This window comes from Trichinella spiralis (assembly GCF_000181795.1).
Source record: "Trichinella spiralis strain ISS 195 chromosome Unknown Scfld1557, whole genome shotgun sequence".
Lineage (NCBI taxonomy): Eukaryota > Metazoa > Nematoda > Enoplea > Trichinellida > Trichinellidae > Trichinella > Trichinella spiralis.
Genome location: NW_003528496.1, coordinates 1742222 through 1767038, shown reverse-complemented (window position 1 = coordinate 1767038; position 24817 = coordinate 1742222). Strand labels below are relative to the sequence as shown.

The following is a 24817-nucleotide window of genomic DNA, read 5'->3' as shown; positions in this document are numbered from 1 at the left end:
CCATCATCACTTCACTATCCGTAAGTTGCTTGCTTCATGTCTCCGGCTCGGATGACCATTAAATGTTCATTGGAGACGATGCGGTGAACTCCCTCCGATAACTTGGTAGTGGACTGTAGGCTTCAAATTTAAGGGAAACTCAAGCGTGTCGAGTGCCGAACAGAAACAAGACGCAAAGTACAGAGGATAGGAAGGTTTTATTGATCACGCTCACACACGTACGATTGATTTTATCGATCACACGAGAAAATATTGAAGCGAAACTACAACAGTATGATATGAAGGTTCGAATGTTACAGTATCCCCATTGTTCCGTCCGAAACAAATACCTTTGTTAAATTAACTGCATTTTGCAAATAAAAGCTAAAAAATATTTATTTATTTGCTTAAATTACAATTAAATTAATTAAATCCTATGTTCATTATTTTTGAATTTATATTTCATGGCTTTGACATTTATGCTTCGAAAAATGAGTGAAAACGCTTTTCATTTCATACAAATACAAAATTAACAAAATAAACCTAATGCTTTTTAATCTAGTTTCATTGTGTTTTTAATTGTTTGCTGTAAAATATTTGAAAATGACCCAATTCGTAAATTATACCTTCAGATCTATAGTATAAAAGTTAATCAGTAAAAGGTGACGTTGAGGTGGCATTTTGACCGAAGTGTTTTTACTTGTAAAAAAAGCATGAGCGATGAATCTGAACCCGTTTTGAATATCAATGATCTTATTCAGTTTTATGAAGATGTTGACGAGCTGGCCGGAGCACATGGGACATCAGACTGCACATATCCACTCGTAAGCTGCCTACATGTATTTGCATTTGAAAAACATTAAGCTTGTCTGAGATGTTAATTTTCTTATCTTTAATTTTTTTATTTACGAATTCATTTTTGTCTATAATTTTTGAATGATTACTTAAATTTTGCTGATTTTTTTTCATATTTTTGTATTTATCTTATAACAATTCTGTTTTAGTTGTAATTATTTGATTGCATGTTCATAGTATTTAATAGAAGCGTACGTTGAAATAATATTGTTTGTGACTTACTTTGCAGCACCGTTTAATTTTAAAAGTAATTGCATTTTCAGTTGGTTTTTTAAACATCCATTTGAAATATTTAGGGCTATGTGAAGCGACAGGCAATTTATTCTTGTATTACTTGTTGGGAGAAAAGTGGTTCGTTTTGTGGTATTTGTACTGCTTGCTACTTGAAATGCCACAATACACACGATGCTTTGCAGTTATACACGAAGCGGTATGTTTTTCAGTTAAATCTTATAATGCCATGCTGTTACTAAAATTTTCTGAATAAAAAAATTAACAATAAGTTGCAGTAATATTATTTAATTTAGAAATTTCCGGTGTGACTGTGGAAATAGCACGAATAAAGATGTATGTTGCTCATTTGTCCCGGTAGGTGTCAGTTTTTTTAATAACAAAAATTTACTTGTATTTGAAATATAAAATAACTAAAAGGTAATGGCCAAGGCATTTATTTGTTACTACATGATCATTTATTTTAGGAGAAAGATCCAGTTAACGAGAAGAATATATATGGCCACAATTTTGAAGGCAAATATTGCTATTGCAATGAAAAGTCGAACGAAACAATGGAGGACGATATGTTTACATGCATTTTTTGTGAAGACTGGTTTCATAAAGGCGTAAAAATATAAAGTAGTGTATCATTTATAAGCGCTTGTCTATTTTCCATTTTAGCATATAACTGGCAGTTATGAGGATGGAGATAACGAACTGATTTGCAAGGTTTGCGCTGCAAAAAGACCATTTTTAGCGTTTTACATAGTATGTAGTAAGTAATTTTCGCTTTAAAATTGTTTTCTGAGTTATGTTAAATTTTAGGAGAAATATGGAGTGATGGAAAAAACTGATGAAGATAAGAAGTCAGAAACAGAGGTATTTTTGATGTTACATTAATTTTTAAAGTAATTATTAATATGTTCAGACTGTAGATGTTGAACACGGTGCATTTGAAGCGGAAAACAAGGTACTGAAGCGTTTATTTAAGTTCTTTGTTAACTAATTAAAATAATGGAAATTTTATTTTAGCAGAACAGTGTAATTGAAGAAGGCAACGAAACTGAAAGTGTAGAACAACTAAAAGCTGAAAAGGTTTTTTTTAATATATTTGCATGAGAATTAGTATCATTATATTTTGTTGAAGGTTGAAGATGTGAAACATGCTGATGCTGAAGTGAAAAATGTTGCAGTTAAAAATCAAATAATTAATAAGTATTGTTTCATAAGATAAATAAAATATGATTTTTTAGCAGTTGTCTGATGAAGAGAAATGCGTACTACCTGCTGTTAAAAATGAGGAGGTACTTGATTTTTTACAATAATGTAGTATGATTGAAAAATTGAAATGGCGTTAAAATTTAATATGATTGCATTAAATTAAAACGTATTTTTTAAATTTTTATAGAGTAACAGTTGTTTACTTTCTGGTCGAACTCTGGAATCTTATTCGTATGATGTATTTATGAGAAATGGATGGCGGAAAGAATTATGTCATTGTTTACTATGCTTGGTATTAATTGTTACAGTATTCTGGATGTTATAATAAAATTGTAATTGTTGTAGGATTTATATAAAAGTTATGACTGTGAATTTCTGCTGGACGATGAAGATACTTTTGAAAAGTACAACGAGAATTCACAAAAGAATACTATGTCATCAGTAGAAGAAATGTTCGATCATTACACTGTTGGAATGAATCCGTCGCAAAAGTTAGAAATAGCATATGGTAAAATTTTCAGATAGAATATTTTGATGTTTCGGTTCAAGTTTGAAACATTTTAAACTGTAGGAATTGCGGAAATGAAGAAAGAATTTTCACAGATGGTTGCTGAAAGTGATGGACAAGTAATAAAATTAAAGACTTATTTTAATTGTTTCACATTTTTAAGGAACGTGAATTTACATTTTAGACTATAACTATGGAAGATGTTCAGCGTCTTAATCAACGATTAGAACGCATCATTGAAAACAAGCGTGCGCGCTATGAAGACAAGAAATATTAGTTACTTATGAAAATATATTTTACTTCACTTTTTCTAGATTTTTTTCAGTTTTCTTTCATTGTTTCATTTAATTTCATTTTATTCGTTAGTATCTTCCTTTCTTTTGTTTCTGATGTTTCTTGAAGAGGAAGCATCTCCACACATTTTGCACTGTTGGCAAAGGTAGGCTAAAATTTTGAAATGCAGTAAATTTACTAATCGAACCGGAAAATATTCCGCGTTATTCATCACATTTCCTCTCATTTGCGGTTCATATGGAAAGACTGTTTTGATTTCAAATTTTAATGAAAACAAAAGTGAATGAAAATTTAGATGTGCAATATGACAAAGAGCATGGACAATGTAAAACAAATATTTGCAACTGCATGATAATCTGTAAACTGAAAAACTTATTCATTATCAATACGTTGGAAAAAAATTTCATCCAAAATGTCATAGTTCTCTATGACGAATGCTTTCATATACAAATATGAATGTGTTGGCTGTTGTCAAGCAACAGCATTCGTGTAATTTCGATCCATTGCCCGAATGTATACATACAGGTATGATAGATGTTCTGTATTCATCATTATGAAATTTAGTCGGTACACAAGCACATATCTGAACGACTGAATTTCACTGTAGCAAAGATGATAATTTTCTCCCTTCTTATTTACTTGATTAGGTGTCAAATGATCAAAGTTCAAGTAATCATATTCCTCTGCCCTTCAGTTCATGCTATAAATAAGTAAATCGGTGTAAATAATAAACAAATGACAAATGTACCCAAAAGTGAGCTTTATTATAAAGAAATATTTTTTTTTAATTTTCCAGAACTTCAGGAATGGTGTGCTCACCGTTCGTTCGCTCGATTTTGACCTACTTTTTGATTGGCTGTTCACTGATAGGCAGACTGTATGGCGTTTCAATGAGAATTGTCGAATGACATGATATTTTATTAGTTATTCAGCTTTGATCAGTAAGTGGGCGAATGATTTGTGATATTTTATTTGTTTAATTATTCGGATTTCTTTAAAATGTTTTAAACAGCATATTAAACTTAACCTACAAAAATATTATATCGACGGGAACCATTTGTGCAGCAAAAGCAAAATCTGAATGAAGTTGTCGCTAAGATAGACAAGGCTTCTTTGATTTTAGGTATGATGTTGAAATGCTTGCATGCTGCAGGAATGGTGACAGTGTAGTGATTAGCGTCTAACCATCTCACAGCTCAGCCAGTGAATCACGTGAGATGTTACTCCAGAAGAACCCACATTGCAGTCGATGTCTGATTGCCGAACATCATACAGCAGAATAATCGGTTCATGGCTGGTATCGATATAATGGACAATCTGTTATCTGGTAACCAGTCTACACTAAAATTCAAACAATGGGGAAATGTCATCAACAACGTCATGTTAATTGCTTGGCGAGTGTACTGGGAAATTCACAATGATAGTGGCTCAAAGGCGCTTGTCTCATTTGACATTTACAAGAGACATAACAATGGATTTGTTTTGCTCCAAACCTAGGTCCGCATCTTGGACCGGTCCTCAAAATCATCTACCGTCTCAGTGTTAGTATACTTGTATTACAGTAATAGTATGGTTGTGGAATAGTTGTTTCATAGTTATAGTATGGTGTTAGGAATCTGTTTTAGTCTGTTTCTTTGTAAACAATAATATCCATCTTGCTATAGAAGCACAAAGAAATTAGACTGACATTAACCAAGCGACTGTGTGATATGCGGTATTTATTTGTTATTGTTTCTATTGAATAAAATAAATGTTTTATTATTATTATTATTATTACTGAAATGTGGGAAATGGGTTTCCAATGTTTGTGCAGTGACTGGCAGGATGACTACGATTGGCGGGAGTGAAAATCACGTCACGGACCAATGTGCTCCTGTTGCTGTGACGAATTGATTTGTACATGTGTGAGTTGCTTGGCAAGTTATTGTATCCGAATTTCTTGCACGTAGCGCCATTGCTCAGCAGCACTGCTGAACTTGATGACCAGCGATCTGCTCAGATAATCTGCTTCCGCCTTAGTTGGCAAATCATGCTAATTATTATTCAGATTGAATTAATAAAATATCGAGCTGAAGATTATTGTCAGAAAGAGCATTGTGTCCAGTCAAGATTATGATCATGATCCTGCTTAACGTTTCTTTCTTCGACTCTGTTGTGTTAATCCGTGTTGTTTACAGTGTTGAACTGTTTGACAACAGTCTTCTCGAAATATGAGCCACTTGCAATTTCTGGTTGTTGTTTCCACTGATGAGCGGTTGAGTTCATCCCACCGCTAAGTAAAGAAAGAATACAGAAGAAGTTCACTGCTCCTGAAAAATACGGTCTAACTGCTCTCTCAGTGTGCATTTTTACCTTTGGACGCAACAATTTAATTTTTTGCTCTTCAGCAATAATAAGCTGTGATTGTGTGTCGTTTATGTGATTGTTTATTTTAATGTTTGGTATATGTTTCACAATTTAATTTCTCAACATTTCACTTCAATTTTCTCATGCAGAGTTTCTTATTGAATTCAATCATTTTAATATATTTTTAACTTTTGCTTGTATTTGCTAAACTGCTTGTCTGATGAAGTGGATGATAGTTGTTGCATAAAGCTTGTAAAATGTAGCTGTCTCTTGTATTGTATAGTGGCAGTAGATTTGTAGTGCAGTTGGTGGTTAGTAGTAGTATATAGTTTTACTGGAGTTGTAATTGCAATGAACAATTTTTTTTATAACCAACGTTTCCAAAATAATTCGAAGCATGTTTCAAAATATTGTTAAACAATCTAATTTTGAAATTCAATTTATTTTTAAAAATATGAAATATTATTTGTTCATGAAGTGTGCAACTGCAAGTGAATGATAAATTGACCATGCTGTGAGAAAATGGTCTGTTTTAGTTGTTGAATGGTGGCAGTTATCACTTTCCGTGATAATTTTCAATAAATATACACAACTCGCTGTGAAGCAAATAGCACGACAATTTGTACGTATTTAAGAAAAATAAAAAGCAGAAATGGAAAAATATACATTTTTTAAAAATTTATTTCGTTGCATAGACAACAAACTGAAAAGAGACGCTGATCGCATAGAAAGAAAGAAAGAAATAAAGAAAGGAAAAAACAGCTTCTGCAATTGCAGGCATTCATAATTCAGCAGTGAAAACGATGCAAATAGATTAATTAATTATACACAGCGTAAAAAAATGTAACCGGCCAGAAATAAAAATGTAACCTCTGTGCACTGTTCAACCATGTATATGCAAACAAAAAATTTGAAAAACAAACAATGGGAAAGTAGCTGCCAATATGTAGTAGCATCATAACCAATCAGTAGAAGAATGTTGAACAAAGGAGGGAAAAAAGGAGGAGGAGGAGGAGGAGGAGGAGGGAGGGGAAAATTTCGTTTGGAGAAGAAGCAGAAGTTTGAAACCCGCCATAAGTTTCATTACACATCATATACTGCTCTCGTCAGTGGGAATTTGTTCGTGTTGCTTAAGTTTTGTAAAATGGAAGAGAAAAAAAAGGCACGTGTAAAAATTTGTGTAAGCGAGAAAAAAACCAAATGGAAAATCAGTTCACAGGCAGCATGTGGGTATGGGTCGTCGATTAGCGGCTGAAGCGGAGCAGCAGTAGTTGCGATTGCATGAGAAAACGATACAAAGAAGTAGAATTGATACAAGTGATAAAAATGCAAAAAATGAAAAATAAAATTTTAAGACCACAAAAATCGTCGAACCCGTCAATTTGCATTATTTTAGCAAAGGCGGGGGAGGGGCACTTTGTCTGTCTTTCAAGAACAACTCGCTAGCCTAACTTCATTAACATTTAAGTAGAAAATTTGGTGTTGAGATTGCCGTTGCCAAGAGCAAGCCGGGTACAAAAAAGCTTCTTGTTGCTTTGACCATCGATCACAAAAAACACAATTTCACCAAAAAAATTGGCAAGACAAATGTCGCATGGCAAAGCTGTGATTGAAAAATGAATAAAAACATGGGCACAAATAATAAATAATAAAATGAAAAAATTCCATTTCAACTGCATCAAATTGAGAAAAATTTTTTTTCTTCATCAAAAAAAAGATCACTCTTGCTGACGATGAAATAGAACACTAACGCAGACGATGTTGTCAATCGTCCAATAGGCTGTTGAAAATATGACGTTCTTTGTCAACACTAGCTTTAACTTGATCAATACGCTTGAACAAATTGTTCGCTTGAATTCTGTCAGGCAAATGAGTCAAAAATTGCACACTTCGATCGAAATCCATTTGCAATAAAATATCTTCGTACATGCACAAAATGCCTGAAATATATGTATATTTTTTTTCACCAAATATATAAATAATGAAAACAATAATCACCAAGCGCAGCGTCGTATAAATACCGGTCACCATCACGTAGGAACAAATCCCATATGCGACAAGTGATTTCCAACGGCAGTGATTTGGCATAAATTGTGTACAACCTGTCCAAGATGCATTATTATAATTTTTTTTATTCACCATCAATTTAACTGTTCTACTTACCAGTCGATCAGGTAAAGATTTGGACTGATGTCCAAATTGTTGAAGTGTTCGTGCAATTTTGGCAATGCTAATTTGAAATAAACGTCATAAGCAGTGAAGTAACGTTCCATTTTATCTTGCTGTAAACGAAAAAATGACATCAACGCTGGACGATTCAACAAGTTGCAAAAGGCAATAAAAGCATCCACAAGATCCAAATTCAACAGCAAAATGGCTGCAATGAAAGACATACCTTGAACCTGAAATGGATCACACAATGTCGTCATTATTATTATTATTAGGTAAAAAAACAAGACTGAAAATATTAGTTTTTTTGAAAGCAAAAAATAAAAAGAACTCACATAACCAATATCTGGCCTGTAACAAACATAAGCGCTGAGCATGTTGAGCAATAAATCGTAGAATGGTCCACCAATTTGAAAAATTCCCAACGTAGGAAAAGTGCGGGCTACATCCAAATGAATCAATTCGACCGTACTTTCACGATTCACAGGAACAATATCATCTTCACGACCATCTTGACCATTTTCAACATTGAATTGTTGTTGTTGTTGTTGTTGAATAGAAGAACAATCGGTACTGCCACCAAAAATTCCCTCACCACTGCTTGTAGATTTGTCATCACATTCTTTGCTATACTGAGACCGGCGATCTTTGGCACGATGCAAACAAATGTAAAAAAGATCTATAAACAAATAGAATATATTATTACGTTTATCTCTTAATTTCGCAATGAAATTAAATTATATAAAAAAAACCTTCTGTAACGTTCAATTCATTTGCAATGGCCAGTTTCCAAACTTTGCCTCGAATACAAGGTGGCAAACCTTTGCCCCACAAATCTTTCACCCTTTTGCAAGATTTCCTGAATTTTTTTTGAAAAAATAATACAAACAAAGCTTGCTTTATCAATTTTTTTTCTTTTATACGTACAATTCATTCCATCGTGGCAAAATTTCTCGAGACCATTCTTTGACAAAAGTGACAAGCTGCTCTTCACGTTTCAGCTGCTCTTTCATCTCACGACGGCGTTGTTTCAAATCTCGTTGTTCTTTTTTCTTCGCCTTCTCCACCATCAACGCATATTCTTGCTTTTGTCGATTCTGTTCACAAGCCGATTTCGGAGGCAAAGAACTAAATTTCCAAAAAAAAAAGAAAAACACTGCTTTCAAAGTTCACATACAGTAACGAATATGAATAAATAAAAGGTTATATAATAGTTCGTAGTAAACTTTTTTTTCAAACACACAAAAGTTCAAATACGAGAAGAATTTGAAATGGACAATTAATTTTAAAAACATACACAAAAAATAATCGATTTATCATATATTATCAATGAAAAAAAAGCTCGCTTGACAAGTTGGAAAAGCTGTGCTCTGCTGTGCATGTAATAATCTCTGCCGTGTAATCGACCTCAATCATCAACCGTGTCATCGTGATCAGTTGGAAATTCGATCGAATAAAACGCTTTTCAAAGCGTGAAATGAAATATATGGCCCATGATTCTATTTTCACTTTAGCACAATTTCAAAAACGCGACACAATTTATACATCAATTTCGAAAAAAAACACTCACAAAACTGCGTAGTCAATATTACGCGTGCAGTTATTAGGGTTATAATTCAATTTTTCAACGGTTGAATTATCTCAGTTCAACACTGAAGAGAAAAATATTTATTCAATTAAAATACGGCTGAATAAATGCTTTTTCATAAAATAATTCATCAAACAAAACACAAAATCAAGCGTTGTTGTTCAATGGTTGAGTAAAATCAACCAACTTATCCATCTACTATATAAAATATAAAGCAGCTGAAATCGGTTTTTACGAATAAAACGCCTCCGCTGTAAAATCAATTTTTCTTCTTCAAAACATGTGACGCTATTTTCAATTCAAATGAAAAATTCCAAAATCATGATTTCACATGTCATAATTTTATTTCCTTCTTTTCCACTGTTATCGTATCACTATGCGCCTAGTGCCTACACAATGAATGAATGAATGACTCATCTCGTTCTATGCTGAATAAAAATATTTTTTGTGCAACACATTTGAAACTGTTACAACAATTAACCTTGCAACGTGCAATTTATCAATTTTTATAATAATAATAATAATAGTATTAGGTAAAAACTTTTAATTCATTCATAAAAATTCAAATTCGAATAAATCATACAATATGCATATTACAATAGAAATGCATTTACCAAAAAAAAGAACTTTTGCTTTTCTGTTTTACAATACAATCATCTTACATTGAAGTTTATCTAAAAATCATATCCTCAAAACAAGAATAATAATAATGACGGGTGCTTCCTCCCTTCAAAGCGTAAAATCTATCGATCACACGCTTTATTAATTTTAAACAACTATCAAAATTATTAATCGATCTTTTCAAAACAAAATTATTATGAACAAATAAACAGATTGTCATCATTTTCTTTCAACGTTAAAGCTGGTTAAACAGTAGAAACAAGGTCATTCGGCGTGTGAAAACAGGCTACATTAAAAGTTTCACAACTGTCAAATTTTATCATTCTTACTGGTAGGTAGAATATCAAAATAAAAATATTTTACAAACAACCAATCATTCAACTTATATGAATTATAAACACAAAAAAATATATTAAACAATAAACTTACGAAGGACGTTCTTCAAGAATCAAAGCTGTAGTTGAAATAACTTGAGGTGCTTCTGGAGTAGATGAAGTCGAAATGGAAAGTTTGGTGAACAATTTCCAAGCATTTCCTTCATTAGTATTGTTGTTTTTGCGTAGAAATAAATTTCTGAAATTAGATGAAATAAATTAAGCAAATTACATGTAAAAATGCATACGAGACAAGAAAGGATTAATAATGTTCTCCGACCTGGGCAAAAATTGAGAAAAAAGCTTCAAACGATCTTTGAAATCAGTTTGTATAGTAGGTGCGGTATTATTGTTTCCACTGTCGGAACAGAAACTGCGTCGATCTAGGGAACTGTGCTTGGATGTGGAACTGTTGCTCGAAGAACAGCCGGCCTCGTCACTGAACGAAGCCAACGATGTTGAATAATCACTGTGACTGAGACTGCTGATGCTGATGGACGAAGAAGATATGTCGGTCGTTTTTCCCAAAGAATTGCGACGTTCCAATTGAACCTGAGAATTATTATTATTGTTCGTCGTGTTGATCAAATAAAATTCTTCTTGCGTTAAAATACGAGCCGCGGCAGGATCGTAAGACCAATGCCTGACGTGACCACGATTTGCAGCCGGCATCAGTGAAGAAGTTACGCTTTCTGTTGCAAATTGTTCGTCTGCAATGATATCAGCCGTTTTAACAAATCGATTGATTATGATGCAACTGACGACGACGAAGCTCAAAACGCTCAGAATCAATATGCCGGACACTAGCTGCGCGCCGCTGAGCGTAAAATGCCTTGACGCTCCTACACCAACCCACGCACGCAACGGCAACAGCCAGCTAGCTAGCTAGCGAACACAACATAAAATAAAAATCTATTCTATGTGCTTGCTGAACGTGAATGACGTGAATACCACTGGGCGTTACCGCAGTGTACCAAGGACAGATGGTAACAATAAAAAAAATAAAAGAAAAAGAAAACAAAATAATCATCAATTCACCATATGCGCAACATTTATTTTTACAGCAAACAAAACAACATGCTCTAAAAACACATCGACAAACGACCTAACAATGCTAAATAAATAACCAAACAACAATAATAAATCACTTCATACTTACTTGGATTAAATGGTGAAAAGCAGACCAGCTGATCGTTGCTGTGCAAAACATGCACCAGCTCATCGGATTCGGATGAATCCAAATGCAAACCTGAATCTTTGAAAGCTGCAACATTGTGCAAACAACTAGCCTGCAAGTTGTCATCACTTTCATCGCAATCGGCTACAACCGGCGTGCTCGTTGGACACAAAGGAGCTGACATATTGACACTATCCATTAAAATTAAAATTCAAACAAAACAACAATCTGGCAGCCACTGTACAACAGCTTTATCATTGATTCCCATTCAGGCAATCGTGTGAACAAATGAAACACAATAATAACAACGACAAGGTGTTGAGTAGAAAATTTTTTAATTTTAAGAAAATTTCAAATTGAAAAAATAATTTTTTTTAATAAATTATATCCACCGCAATGTCAAAGTATTTGACTTATCATCGGAAGTGATACACATTTTCACCATCTCATACCGACCACCACCCGACGAAGAGCCCTGTAAATACACCGTACTCGTTTAGGAATGAAATGATATTCAAGCATTAATTTCTTCTTAGAAAAGTAAAAGTTCATTTTTACTAGAAATACGTGATCTTTTTAATGCTACGTAATATTTTATCAATTGTAACTCTTGAATAAAAGTTGTAAAAAAGTTTTTCATTTTAAAAATTTATTTATTATTTTTGCAAAGATTCAAATACAATATCATATATGCATTAAAATATTACAAAACTGATTAAAGTTCAAGTCGGATTGTTCACTGTTTTTTCGCATTTCATTTGAAATAAGTTTCAAACAACTTTTCTTCACTTCAATTGATTATTTACGTATTTTAAAAAATTGGAAAAGATGTTACATATTATTTGTTAATACTTCTTGTCGAACAAAAAACTGCAGTTCATCAAAAAAGAAGATATATTGATCTCAGTAAAATATGTCAATGATAAAAAAGATGAGCATCATTTTATGATTAATTTGTTCACATTAATCAGACAAAGAAACTTGAAGAATAAAATAGAGAAGAGGCTATTTTGATGTAAAGCAGTTTGTCTGATTGGGAAATGAACAACAATTTAAATTGATAACCATTTAGAGAATGTCGTTCAAAACTGCATGATTTATAATGAAGCAAAAAAAAACAATTATAAATAAAATTGTATTTTACAATTTTTACTAATTAATTTTTTAAACGCCCTGGTATGTGTCATTTTAATCCTTACCTACGTTTAAAATTCGTCCGGAAAAAATGAAAAATTCAGTGCTTTTTTGTATGCTGCTTAGGCGTTGAAAATTTTCTCACTTCAATAAATTCAGTTTGTGAACGGTAAATTGTGACAACCGGTTTCACCTTTCAGATCTGAAACTTGTGGAACGTATGAAATTCGCATGACAACTGCGACCTGATTTCGCAACTTTTAAGCCATCACTAGCCACTTACTTCAACTCAATTTACATAAGTTGGAAAATTTAAACAACATTTAAATTTCATGCTTCCTTGTAATTTGCTTTTTGTGTATTTGCATACTTTTCACATCACATGCGCATACAGAAGAAGAGAAGTTTTACGTCATATAATTGATGCATACTTGAAATATTTTTCATCACATATATGCAAAAAATTTTTTAATGAAATGTGTATTTTAATATATTATTCCATTTCCGATTGTTAAAGCTTCAGTCCAAGGATGATTCATAGTTTTTATTATCGTGGCTGCTGCTAATTTTGACCTTTCTTCAACTGCAATTTGAACCGTGACCCGTTAATCCAGTTTTATTAATAAGCAGCTCTTTGGTCTCTATTGTCACTGTTGACAGCGATTATTCTATGCGACATTATTTATACGCACACTTTTATCAAATTTCTATTACTTCAATGCAAAACTGTTTCAATTATTTTAATTTGCATCATATATCTCACTTGATTACTCATAAGCTGAGTATTTGCAATTGTAAATTTTTTTTGAATTACTTTATTTGCAAAAACAACTGAATTGCAAGTTGATCTTCTCACTTGACATTAATCAATCAACTTTTGATATGCAATATTTCTGCAGATTATACAATTTTATATCGCCTACAACATTTATGTAAAAAAAGTGCAGTCCCCATCATTAATGAAAACAAATGGCACAACACACGCTTGATCGAGTTACATTTATCAAGTTGTGTACACGCATTAAAATGGAGGAATTTCTCAGCAAGTAAATAAATATTCACACCAACAACACTATACGATTACAATGAATATCATTTTACAAAAAAATATTATAACAATCATACGTATAACAATTTCTAAACATGAAATGTCCAATTTCAGCAATAATTTTTTTAATTCAAACATTCGTCACTGTTACGCTTAAAATATTACTCATTCAAATATATACTTGGAAAAAATAAGTAATATAGGTTTAATGAATACCCAAAAAATAAGGTATACGTGTAAATGATTCTCCGCAAATTATAATTTGAAAAAAAACAAAAACAAAAACTGCAGCTATAAAACTAATGATTAAAAGTTGAAAGTTAATAACATATGCGCTGCATGATATTTTCCACAAAAAAAGAAAAGAAACAAAAGTCACATAGCTGACTTATTGGCAGCTTTTTCAGTTTCAACGATGCATTCACGAACCAATATTCGGGCATGTATGATAGATCTTTTCAAACGTTCTGCGGACATTTTGTTGCCAGAATATGTGGGACGTATATCTTTTCCAAGTTCTTCAATCACCGCCAACAACTGACTGTACTTTGACTGAGGCTGTGACGTTGGTATAGAAAATTGCGGAACTGTAGCCGTATCTTTAGATGTTTGTGGTTTTTGCTGACTGGTTGACGGGCCTTGGGCACTCATTTCATTTATATCTACAAATTTAAAAATGCTTTTAAAAAATTATAAACAAAATGGAAAAAAGTTAACCAAAAAGCTAAGTAATACAGTAAAATATTTATGAAACCTCTTTACGTTAACATTCCATCATATAAACTAGACGATAAAAAATCACAAAGAAAAATTTATTACATAATTCTAATTTATCTCATTTAATTTTAAATGTAACAAATTAACAGTAAATAATATCATTACAAAGTTTAAAAATCATTAAAAGTAATTCTGTCAAACAAAATTAAAAAAATAAATCATCAATCACAATAATTTACAAAATTAACATATAAACCTGCAATGGATGAACAAAAAGCACAAAACTAAACGAGTTACCTTTTCATTAAAGGAATGGCTTACTGTAATTGTGTTTCTTCACTACGTATAATCAAGCATTATTATTTTAATTGAGATTTCAGTAATAATGTTAATCAAAAAGCATTATATTACATTAGTTTATTATCTTATTGATTAAAATTTTTAAAAGCAGTTTAACGAATAATTGTTCTTGTTAAAGTTCTTTAGATTTTGCGAAAATGTACAGCTTGCAAATTTTACAGAGCTTTTTGGTTTGTTATTGCTATATGTTATCAGAATGCCAAGAAATGGAGAACAGTTGTTGAATTCAATGCACTGGCTTTTGGACACATGCGTAGGCAGCAAATTTGCAGTGAGAATTGATGCCTCGATTGAAAACGCCTTCAGCTAAATGTATATTTTAACAATGTAATATTTCAGGTAAAAATTTTATTTTGAAATTTTTTTTCGAAAAGAAAGTAGCTGTTAGAGAATCTTTTCTTGACACCTAATCATATATCTTCGACTCCTCTCTGTGCAGTTAATACATTTTTGACAACAATAATAGCCTGATATAATTTCAAATCGCTGCCTTTTTAAACCGATAATCAGTCCACATTTTAGTGTCGATGTAATGAAGCTGTCATAGCGCTGATGGTCAGCCGTTGTAGTTATATCATCACTAACCGATCAAAACACTTAATGGCAAATCTTGCAGTTTAAGACATTTTGATGCCACTTCGACATAAACAAATTCAGAAAAAGATCCCAGAAAGAACAGTGTAGAAAATTATCAACGGCATCCGCTGCCATTCAACAATCACAAGAGAACGCACATAACGTATGACACGAAAATACTCAGAGCGTTCGAATTTTTGCCTCTGTCTAACCAAATCTTGTTGGAGAAATAAATTTGTATACCCTACCTCACTAAGGTGTGTAAATTGCAAAGACCATCAAATTATACAGTGAGCTTAACTAAAGAAGGAGATTTTTAATTCAAACGGTTTGGTCTTGTTCGTCCATGATTTTTGACGCGTTTGCTTACTGGTTGTTTGAAATCGAGTTCTCATTACATGCTCATCCATGCAGGCATTCTTTCCAATGCAAATTAACGAAATTTTAAGCAGTAGTATTTTTAATATTATCTTTTGTAAAATAAAATTTTAAAATTCGTACTGTATAAAAATTTGAATACATTTGAACGCTTGAAGAATGAAAATGCAATTGCAAAAAAGTGTCCGATTTTATTTCCGTTCGCCTTCAAAACAGTAAATTGCAATCTTCCATCAATATCGCATTAAATCAATTTATTATCATAGATTAATGCCCATAATATGTACATTCAATTTGGCCAGTTTTAGAATGGTTAAGCTCCAAACGGCATTCTATTTGGTCGTATTCGTCTTTAGTGACGGGGCACTCATCTGAATACACTTGTTCTTGAGTCATCTGAAATATAACAACGCTTTGAAGGTTTTACATTAAAATGAAATTTTACATACTTCTGATGACACAGGACATGTAGTTGGAAGAGCGTCTATCGTTAAGGATAATCCGTCACTTGTGTCGACATCGCTTACATCGAGAACTCTGCGGAAATGACCTTTACCGCTTTGTAAATCAGATTGGTATATGTAACCTTGGGCTTCTTCCAATGGACTCTAAACAATTGATCATTATAAAGAATAAATTAATTTAACAATGAATGAGCTGATTTGAATGAGATAGAAATAAATGAATATAATTTAAAATTTGTATAACTTCACCAACATACCAAATCCGCATTGATTTCAGGCATAACTGCCATGAAAAAGAAGATAAAAGCTGCTAAAACTGACATTGTATAATTGTGATTTCGTGAAGTGAATGATTTTGATTTTGTAAAACAGTGCTTTTATAGTATAATAGAATCGAACGTTCTTTGTTCAGATGTTTAATTAAATAATTATTTTATGTGTACGTCACCGTTATCTGAATTCATAAAGAAAATACTACAAAATGTTTATTTTGAAAGTAAGAAGCAAAGTATACAAAATATTGTACTTATTTTTGTTTTGTAAAATTTACATAGGAGAAATCAGAGATTACATATCTCATTTATGAAATACGTAATGCAAATAAAGATGAAGCGGAAGATTTTTAATATGTTATTTGTAAAGATTAATGAAACGATTTACAACGTTGATATTTATTCTATGATTCAAACTTTCCAAATTTAAATTTTTTGCAACCAACATAATGTAAATAAATAACAATTCAGTGTTTATTAAACGTCATCAAAATGTTTACTTTTTGTTAAATTTAAATAGTTGAAACAAATTTAACATAATTTCAGTACAAATAATAATTGAATATTAATAAAACTGGAGAAGAAATAAAGAGAAATGGTGTTGATAAGAGTGAAAAGGTTCTGTAGATGGAAGTAACAGACACTTGAAAATTACTGAATAAAACAAATTAATTTTAGTTTCAGGAAGGAATAGTGAACAAATAGAGATGTAGTAGTTGATGCCACTCGTTGTGAAGTGATGATGTATTATTATTTTTCGAAATATTCAATGTATTGTATTCAATGTACTGCGCAATTGTAATCGCTGAGCCAGTATCTATCAATATATTCCTTGGACATACGCCAATCTTTCCTACTACTGCCATCAGGTCAGTGCCATAGTACGGATTCTTTTGGGTCGTGGTTGCACCCGCCATTCTGACCCAGTGATGAAGGGGCGGACTGTTCAGTTTAACGGTTTTCCGCAGTTTTAGGCAAGGTGTCCAATCCTCCTGCAGAGGTAACACTTACGCCACTCTGTAGCTGTCCATTCGCGGCTGTCTCCTTGTCGTAGTCACTTCGACTGTAACGTTCTTATGGTTGAGACACTTAGATGCGCTGCTCGATGCCTTTCAGCTTCAGTTGCATGCGTTCCATGGATTTGGTTGAACGCAAGATTTTGGCTGCTATCCCATTTTCCACTGGATCCTCATTATAGGATGTTTGGCTGGTGGCACCGATCATTATATCTGGGCATGGCCATATCATGAAGGATACCACTTCTAGGGCAGCACACACGGCTTCTTCTATGCCCTTCCTCTGTTTTGCTATCAGGACCATTTAGGGTCGCTCTAGCGTACTGAGGAATTTATCTAGTCCAATGATATTTCTGGCGTCATCTGACAGCATCAAGACGCCTTTTCCACCAGACGTCGAATATCATTGATACCAATGTCTGACTGCCATTCTTGTGCACGCCTTTTTGGTTCTCCAACTCTGCACGATAAACGGCTACGTTGCTCAGGGGATCAAATCGTTCCTTCAAAGAAGCCACGCGGCTTCAGAACGAAGACCAGGCGAGAGGTGATAACTGGAGGAACGTGCTTCTCGCCTTTTGGCTCAACAATAGTGGTAGCCACTTCAATTTTTCTGCCTCATTCCAGCCGTTCACATCAGGTTTTTTATAAAATAAATTTTCAATATTAATCTAATTTTTGAAGGCAGCTGAAAATAAGATAAAAATTTAATATTGATGCTATATTAAAAAACATGTAATAAACTATATATAAAGAAGTAAAATGAAGCAGTCTCCAAACAAACAATCATATCCCATTCTGCATTCATCAAAATATTACTTTGTACTTGATCAATATTTTATTTGCTGTTTAATATCGTTGTGTCATTGTTAGCTAAAATGAAATCTACAATGAAGTTGTGGATAAAGCAACAGAACATAAAGTTAAAAATTTGTTGGATTTTCTTCAGATTTATTTCTTCGCAAGTTGAATAAAAATTCTGAAATTGCAAATGTAATTTTTATGTTTTTAAGGGCAATACCGTTAATCTAAATATCAATAAATTTTGATTCTAAATAAAAATTTTTCAGTGAAGTACATATATTGTGCTTTAGTTTTGTTGCTGATAAACTGTTTTTGTTCACTGAGAGATGAACTTTTATATAATCATTGATAATTATGAAATGAGGCATTTTTCTTGGGAAAACTACAGTTTTCATAATTTGTAGATTCAGAGATTCTGATTATGTATAGATAATTTTGAATGAAATAAAAGAGTGATGACTCTGAATTTCATATTCTGAATATGCTAAAACAGCTTCCATAAATTACTCTCAAAATTTAATTACTGATTTTTTGACATCATAATAAAATTAAAATAAAAAACAATCTATTTGCAGTCAGGTTTTTATAATAGTGCTTCAGTTATAACATACGGAAAATTTTCACCATATTTAATTATCTGTTTGGCTTTTGTTTATTATAGCTCGCCAAATAATGAACGTTTAGTAATGTCATTCACATTATAGCAAAATATTCTTTCACCTCAAAATAAGCTGGACATTTACATAAAGTTTTAGGCTTATTTACAACAGAGTAGAATTAAAAATTTATAAAAATTGAGGAATTGAAAGTGTTACAAAAAGAAAATTTAACTTCATACACTAGATAAAGCATTTACTATTACTTAATATATTTAAATATTGCTTTGGTAAATGCAAATAGAACTTGTGTTTTTGTCTGGTGATTCACTAAATGAATGCAAATTTATAAAATTTCAAGCAGCATTACTTTTTATATTATCTCCTGCAGCCAAATTATAAGTTTTTTTGTATAAAAATTTGAATACATTCGAACGCTTGAAGAATGAAAATGCAATTGCAAAAAATTGTCGGATTTTATTTCCGTTCGCCTTCAAAACAGTAAATTGCAATTTTACATCAATATCTCATTAAATCACTTTATTCTCATAGTTTAATGTCCATAATATGTACATTCAATTTGGCCAGTTTTAGAATGGTCAAGCTTCAAATGGCATTCTATTTCGTCATATTCCTCTCTGGTGACGGGGCACTCATCTGAATACACTTGATCTTGAGTCATCTGAAATATAACAACGCTTTGAAGGTTTTACATTAAAATAAAATTTTACATACTTCTGATGACACAGGACATGTAGTTGGAAGAGCGTCTATCGTTAAGGATAATCCGTCACTTGTGTCGACATCGCTTATATCGAGAACTCTGCGGAAATGACCTTTACCGCTTTGCAAATCAGATTGGTATATGTAACTTTGGGCTTCTTCCAATGGACTCTAAACAATTGATCATTATAAAGAATAAATTAATTTAACAATGAATGAACTGATTTGAATGAGATAGAAATAAATGAATAAAATTTAAAATTTGTATAACTTCACCAACATACCAAATCCGCATTGATTTCAGGCATAACTGCCATGAAAAAGAAGATAAAAGCTGCTAAAACTGACATTGTATAATTGTGATTTCGTGAAGTGAATGATTTTGATTTTGTAAAACAGTGCTTTTATAGTTTAATAGAATCGAACGTTCTTTGTTCAGATGTTTAATTAAATAATTATTTTATGTGTACGTCACCGTTATCTGAATTCATAAAAAATACTACATAATGTTTATTTTGAAAGTAAGAAGCAAAATATACAAAATATTGTACTTATTTTTGTTTTGTAAAATTTACATAGGAGAAAACAGAGGTTGCATATCTCATTTATGAAATACGTAATGCAAATAAAGATGAAGCAGAAGATTTTTAATATGTTATTTGTAAAGACTAATGAAACGATTTACAATGTTGATTTTTATTCTATGATTCAAACTTTCCAAATTTTAATTTTTTGCAACTAACATAATATAAATAAATAACAATTCAGTGTTTATTTAACGTAAGTAAAATGTATACTTGCAGTTAAATTTGAATAGTTGAAACAAATTTAACGTAATTTCAGTATAAATAATAATTAAAGATTAATAAAACTGTTGAAAAAATAAAGAGAAATGGTGTTGATAAGAGTGAAAAGGTTCTGTAGATGGAAGTAACAGACACTTGAAAATTACTGAATAAAACAAATTAATTTTAGTTTCAGGAAGGAATAGTGAACAAATAGAAATGTAGTAGTTGATGCCATTTGTTGTGAAGTGATGATGTATTATTATTTTTCAAAATATTCAATGCTCTTTTAACAGGTCATTCAAAATTTGAATAACAGATTTGTGATACTGATAGTTGGATTAGCATAGCTGTTGGATACTTTTCGCGATCATCTGTTCAACATCTGGCATCGAATCCATCCATTGTGCCATAATGTGCGCTTGCGCTTCGAATGCGTTTTTCTTCTCTTCCATAATGATGTAAAATTGATCTAAATTTTTTTCACTAGCTGCTTTTAATTTTTCCAATGCTAAATCATATTCTGCTTTAGCACGATCTAATTTCGTCTTTTCTTTTTTCGCTTCTTCTATTTTCTCTGCTAATATTTTATTGAGTGGATCAATTGAAAATGAATGAATTTGTTGATTGCGCAACGTTCTAGCAGCTTCAATTTTTACCTCAACCAAAGCTACACAAGTATGAAACTTCTCATTTGATGTATTTATACAATTCTGCTTCATTCTTAATAAACAGTCAGAAAATAGTTCCGCATCACTTATTTTGTTTCCTCCAATGAGGCTGCTCATCATTGTGAAACTTGGATTTAGATCAGTGAATTGACGTATGCTTTTCACAATTTGCTTCAAACATCTTTCAAAATTCAACATTTGTTCAAATTGCTTATCGAACTGTTCTTTACATTCGGTTGTTTTGCTACTTTTATGAATTGTTTCAATGAATAAAGAAGCATTTTTGAAATGATGGATATCTTTTGCAACGCAAACTATACGCATACACAGAAAAGTTGCTCACGATTGCTCGGAATTTTCATTTAGGGTTATTAATCTGCTTTATTTCAAATTAATTCTCCATTTTGAAGTTCTGGTTAACATGAAATTTTGAAATTTTCAGTTCTGTTCAAAATGTGGCCATCGATTTAAAATCTTTTATAATTTATTTATTAATTTGAAACCAGTCATTTCAATGGAAATATTTTCGTCGTATTTTGTGATGCTTTGTTTTTTGCATGTTTTATTACTTGGCTTGAGAAAATGTATTTTCATCATTTTGCACGTATGCATACCATTGATGAATGTGCACTGAAGTATCGGTTAACGTTTATTATATTGGAATGATGCAATATAATAAACCATAAATATTTTTAAAGCAACATTAAACATTTATTAACCGTTTATTGGCCGAATTACGTTCCCCTTGCGTAAGGGCTTCAATATTTTACAAATGGCTTAATAAGAAGGATCTAAGGTACATATGTTAATTCCACTTCATTCTGATTGAAACAATGTAATTTTTTGGAATGCTTCCAAATGGGAACATTGGCACTTGGGCTTAACAATTTGGCTGCAGAGAAAGAAAATTGTCATTCAAATTTACAGCTGCTGATTTACAAGTCATATCAGAAAATTTATTATCAATTGATGAAGTTCTTGACGCCGAAATTCCTTTAAGAACTGCAGTAACTAAAGCTACGGGCGGCCAAGGATATGTTAAGTGCATGTGCCTATCTGGCTGCTCATCTGGTCGATGCAGTTGCAGCAGAAAAAGAGTATTATGCAATTCTCGTTGTCACCCCGGGAAGTCATGCAAAAAATATATAAACCTCGTGCGATACATTTGTTTCTGATAATAAATACAAATATCATTAATAAAAGCATTTCAACATACAGTAACGTGACTCGTAAGCCGTTTTTTTCAATATTAGGCAAATGCTTATTGCCTATTATCAATAATAACAGGCGTAACATATATATATTCTATGTGATATTTTTGCCTGAAGCAAGAAAAATTGTCATACATGCTTCACATAGACGTCTGAGCAAACAACGCTGACTAAGTATTCAACGCTCGTTGATGATTCATTGCTATGTAGAGCTGCTGGCTTACCCCCTTCCAATAGTGACGTTATTTTTGTTATTTGCAAATGTTATGAAATTTATTTTTATCAGAATTCATGAAGGTTTCGGATTCATTGAAATTTTGTTGTTTTAATACATAGTTGTTTTGAAGTTTTATGCTTTTCAGTGAACATTATTTTCAAAAACCAATTTTTATCATTATTCTACATTTTATTGCACTATAGTGAAGTTATGTCGAATGTGATAGTAATAGCTTTGCAAAAACAGCACAAAAATAGTCAGTAAAATAATGGTGTTATTTTTTATTATCCCGCAGCAGCAACAACAACAGTAAAGAAAAGTCGACAACAACAATAAACAATACATCGGTGAATGATATTAACGAAGTGGAAAGGATGAAAAAGGAAAAAAGAAATAATAGTATATACTACAAATATAATACAAAACCAACACTTGGAAGGCGGCATTAAATCGACTCTGGCGTTGTGTACGTTAACGCTTCAAGGAGCTGTTCCATCGTTAGCCTACCGTTGGTGTGTTTACCCGTATAATGAATAATCCGGCACTGCTTTTTGTCATAAATGCTGCTTACCCGTCTTATGTCACCAACGGTAGCGTCTCCTGAGAACACTTAAGGTTTCAATTACACCTTGTTCTTCTACCAGAAGTTGGAGTAGTTTGTAAAACCTGAGTTTGTTTTAAATCGCTTTTTTGCTGAGCTGATTATGTCAACTTCCCAAGTGGTTATCAGTTCTAATATTAACATTATACACATTCCAAAGCAACAGTCTATCAGCAGTCACTTATTTCAGCATGAAATAATGGAATAAAGTTGACAGATTATGCATAAGGCCTACTTCAAGCCGACTGGCATCTTTATGAACTTGCAGTACAGGGAGGAAAGTGGTGGCCAGGAGCGTTTAATTTTTTTTGTTTCATTTTCTGATATGTATCCACATTTTAAGCCCGGCTTACTATGCACCTTTCCTATGTACCGTTTGGCAGAAGTAAAAATAACGGTCCTGTGCTTGAGTATTCGGGAAGTAGTCCTGATTTTCAGGTAAAAGGGCAGTTTCAAAATCACAAATAATCAATTATGGATTAAGGTTGACTTCCAGAATTGCTGCTTTTTTTAATGAAGCTTAAAAAAGAAACCCGTAAGTGGTGATGTCTTTACCTGAACATAAACAATAAACGGCTGGCACTGGTTTATTGCTACAAGGGCATGGATACTAAACAGTGTTAGCATCATTGAAGTACAACTTTGAATATACCATCCATGCCCCAAGTTTTGATTTCCCCCAGTAGTCTGAGGTCTTTAGTCGTCGCGAATACCAATTTGTACGTCGATTCAATCTGCCACACCATAAAACCCTCCCCAGCTTTCGTTGAATGTATCGAGAATTTGTGGGTCCTTGACGATGTTCAGGAAGTCTGGGAAAGCGTTCTGCCTGGTAGCTTTACATCGTGGACTTCACTCATTCAAAAATCAAGAAGCGTCCTGATGTTGATGGCTCGGCGGAGACGGCGGACGTTTCTTCGTCATAAATGACAGGGATGGGTTTAGTTTTTTCAGCATTTCTTTTTTCTAACCGCCTTCTCCGTTTTGTGTGCCAGGTGCTCATCCGCCCGGCATCTTTTGATGCGATCTTTTTGCGTGAGCACAGCTGTTACATCCTGGTTTCTCCATATGGCACCCTCGCAGCCTTCTTTGTTCTACACCAGAACAAACTAATATGTTAATATCAAAGAACACATTCTTAACATTCAGGACATGCCTTGGAACATTTCCAATATTTCTTTTTTTTATCGGTATGTTTCAGTTTGTATGCTCTGCCTTCATGAACAAAGAACAACATATCACCGCAACGATTTGCTGCAAGACGCAGCGCAGAAATATCAGCCATTGCGAGAATAACGAACAGAACAAAAAAAGAAAATTTACTTCTACCTAAACAGCAAAAGAAAGAGTAAGTGTGGGTGTGAACAGAGAAACAATAAATAACTATGCTATCTGCTGTTATTAGCATTGCCTCGGGTGACAAAAGCGGGAGCAGTTTCTGAAAAGGTGTACGCTGAAGCTGACATTTATGTTCGTTTTGCAAATTATGTTACGCAAAAACTGAACTCCAAACAAAATTTGTTTTTCGTTTAGATTTTCTTCATTACAGTTGTCCATTATCTGTCTTATTTCTGTGCTAACCTGTATATGCTCTGCTGTGATACAATCATTGCTAATTATCTTCATCAGCAGGCATAAAGCATGGATTTGTCTTTCATTTGCCGCCCATGCTTTCGTTCTGATTGCTCCGTGTACACAGTAATTGTACAGTAGCAAGGGCTCATTGCATGGGTCAGACAACAACATGATTTATAAAAGCGTCCATAGCATAGCAAAAATTCCAGACTACCCATGGCAATTCTGAAAACGGTGAATAATCATGTTTATTTGTTATCTCTCTGTTCACATCCACATAAATTCTTTTCTTTGGTTGTTCACTTGTTTGTGTAAAAGAAAATT

At 32.7% G+C, this 24817-nt stretch overlaps 8 protein-coding genes across 8 annotated transcripts; 2 read left to right on the top strand and 6 right to left on the bottom strand.

The window, feature by feature from the left end:
- The first annotated feature begins 36 nt into the window (after nucleotides 1–36).
- On the top strand, nucleotides 37–3053 carry Tsp_05019 (zinc finger in N-recognin family protein). Its single transcript, XM_003369565.1, has 16 exons — nucleotides 37–83; nucleotides 134–284; nucleotides 642–818; nucleotides 1131–1264; nucleotides 1362–1422; nucleotides 1533–1673; nucleotides 1729–1815; nucleotides 1873–1926; nucleotides 1976–2017; nucleotides 2080–2142; nucleotides 2195–2239; nucleotides 2301–2351; nucleotides 2456–2560; nucleotides 2614–2776; nucleotides 2840–2895; nucleotides 2961–3053. The coding sequence occupies exons 1-16, from the start codon at nucleotides 37–39 to the stop codon at nucleotides 3051–3053; spliced, it is 1470 nt and encodes a 489-aa protein (XP_003369613.1).
- Nucleotides 3054–7277: 4224 nt separating this feature from the next.
- Nucleotides 7278–11897, bottom strand: Tsp_05018 (TBC1 domain family member 12). The gene is made up of 9 exons (XM_003369564.1): nucleotides 11798–11897; nucleotides 11328–11522; nucleotides 10401–10878; nucleotides 10224–10367; nucleotides 8513–8713; nucleotides 8348–8444; nucleotides 8181–8264; nucleotides 7580–7818; nucleotides 7278–7356 (listed from the first exon to the last, which is right to left on the bottom strand). The coding sequence occupies exons 1-9, from the start codon at nucleotides 11895–11897 to the stop codon at nucleotides 7278–7280; spliced, it is 1617 nt and encodes a 538-aa protein (XP_003369612.1).
- A 2005-nt stretch (nucleotides 11898–13902) lies between these two features.
- Nucleotides 13903–14178, bottom strand: Tsp_05017 (cyclin-dependent kinase 2-associated protein 1). The gene has a single exon (XM_003369563.1). It carries the CDS (start codon nucleotides 14176–14178, stop codon nucleotides 13903–13905), a length of 276 nt encoding a protein of 91 aa, XP_003369611.1.
- A 1552-nt stretch (nucleotides 14179–15730) lies between these two features.
- On the bottom strand, nucleotides 15731–16364 carry Tsp_05016 (conserved hypothetical protein). The gene is made up of 3 exons (XM_003369562.1): nucleotides 16280–16364; nucleotides 16008–16166; nucleotides 15731–15954 (listed from the first exon to the last, which is right to left on the bottom strand). Exons 1-3 carry the CDS (start codon nucleotides 16343–16345, stop codon nucleotides 15826–15828), a joined length of 354 nt encoding a protein of 117 aa, XP_003369610.1. The 5' UTR covers nucleotides 16346–16364; the 3' UTR covers nucleotides 15731–15825.
- Nucleotides 16365–17725: 1361 nt separating this feature from the next.
- Nucleotides 17726–18818, top strand: Tsp_05015 (hypothetical protein). The gene is made up of 2 exons (XM_003369561.1): nucleotides 17726–17950; nucleotides 18690–18818. The coding sequence occupies exons 1-2, from the start codon at nucleotides 17726–17728 to the stop codon at nucleotides 18816–18818; spliced, it is 354 nt and encodes a 117-aa protein (XP_003369609.1).
- A 445-nt stretch (nucleotides 18819–19263) lies between these two features.
- Nucleotides 19264–19783, bottom strand: Tsp_05014 (conserved hypothetical protein). The gene is made up of 3 exons (XM_003369560.1): nucleotides 19718–19783; nucleotides 19446–19604; nucleotides 19264–19392 (listed from the first exon to the last, which is right to left on the bottom strand). The coding sequence occupies exons 1-3, from the start codon at nucleotides 19781–19783 to the stop codon at nucleotides 19264–19266; spliced, it is 354 nt and encodes a 117-aa protein (XP_003369608.1).
- A 776-nt stretch (nucleotides 19784–20559) lies between these two features.
- Tsp_05013 (putative pyroglutamyl-peptidase 1) lies at nucleotides 20560–21213 on the bottom strand. The gene has a single exon (XM_003369559.1). It carries the CDS (start codon nucleotides 21211–21213, stop codon nucleotides 20560–20562), a length of 654 nt encoding a protein of 217 aa, XP_003369607.1.
- A 2655-nt stretch (nucleotides 21214–23868) lies between these two features.
- Tsp_05012 (conserved hypothetical protein) lies at nucleotides 23869–24664 on the bottom strand. Its single transcript, XM_003369558.1, has 3 exons — nucleotides 24500–24664; nucleotides 24303–24377; nucleotides 23869–24012 (listed from the first exon to the last, which is right to left on the bottom strand). The coding sequence occupies exons 1-3, from the start codon at nucleotides 24662–24664 to the stop codon at nucleotides 23869–23871; spliced, it is 384 nt and encodes a 127-aa protein (XP_003369606.1).
- Between the last annotated feature and the right edge of the window lie 153 nt (nucleotides 24665–24817).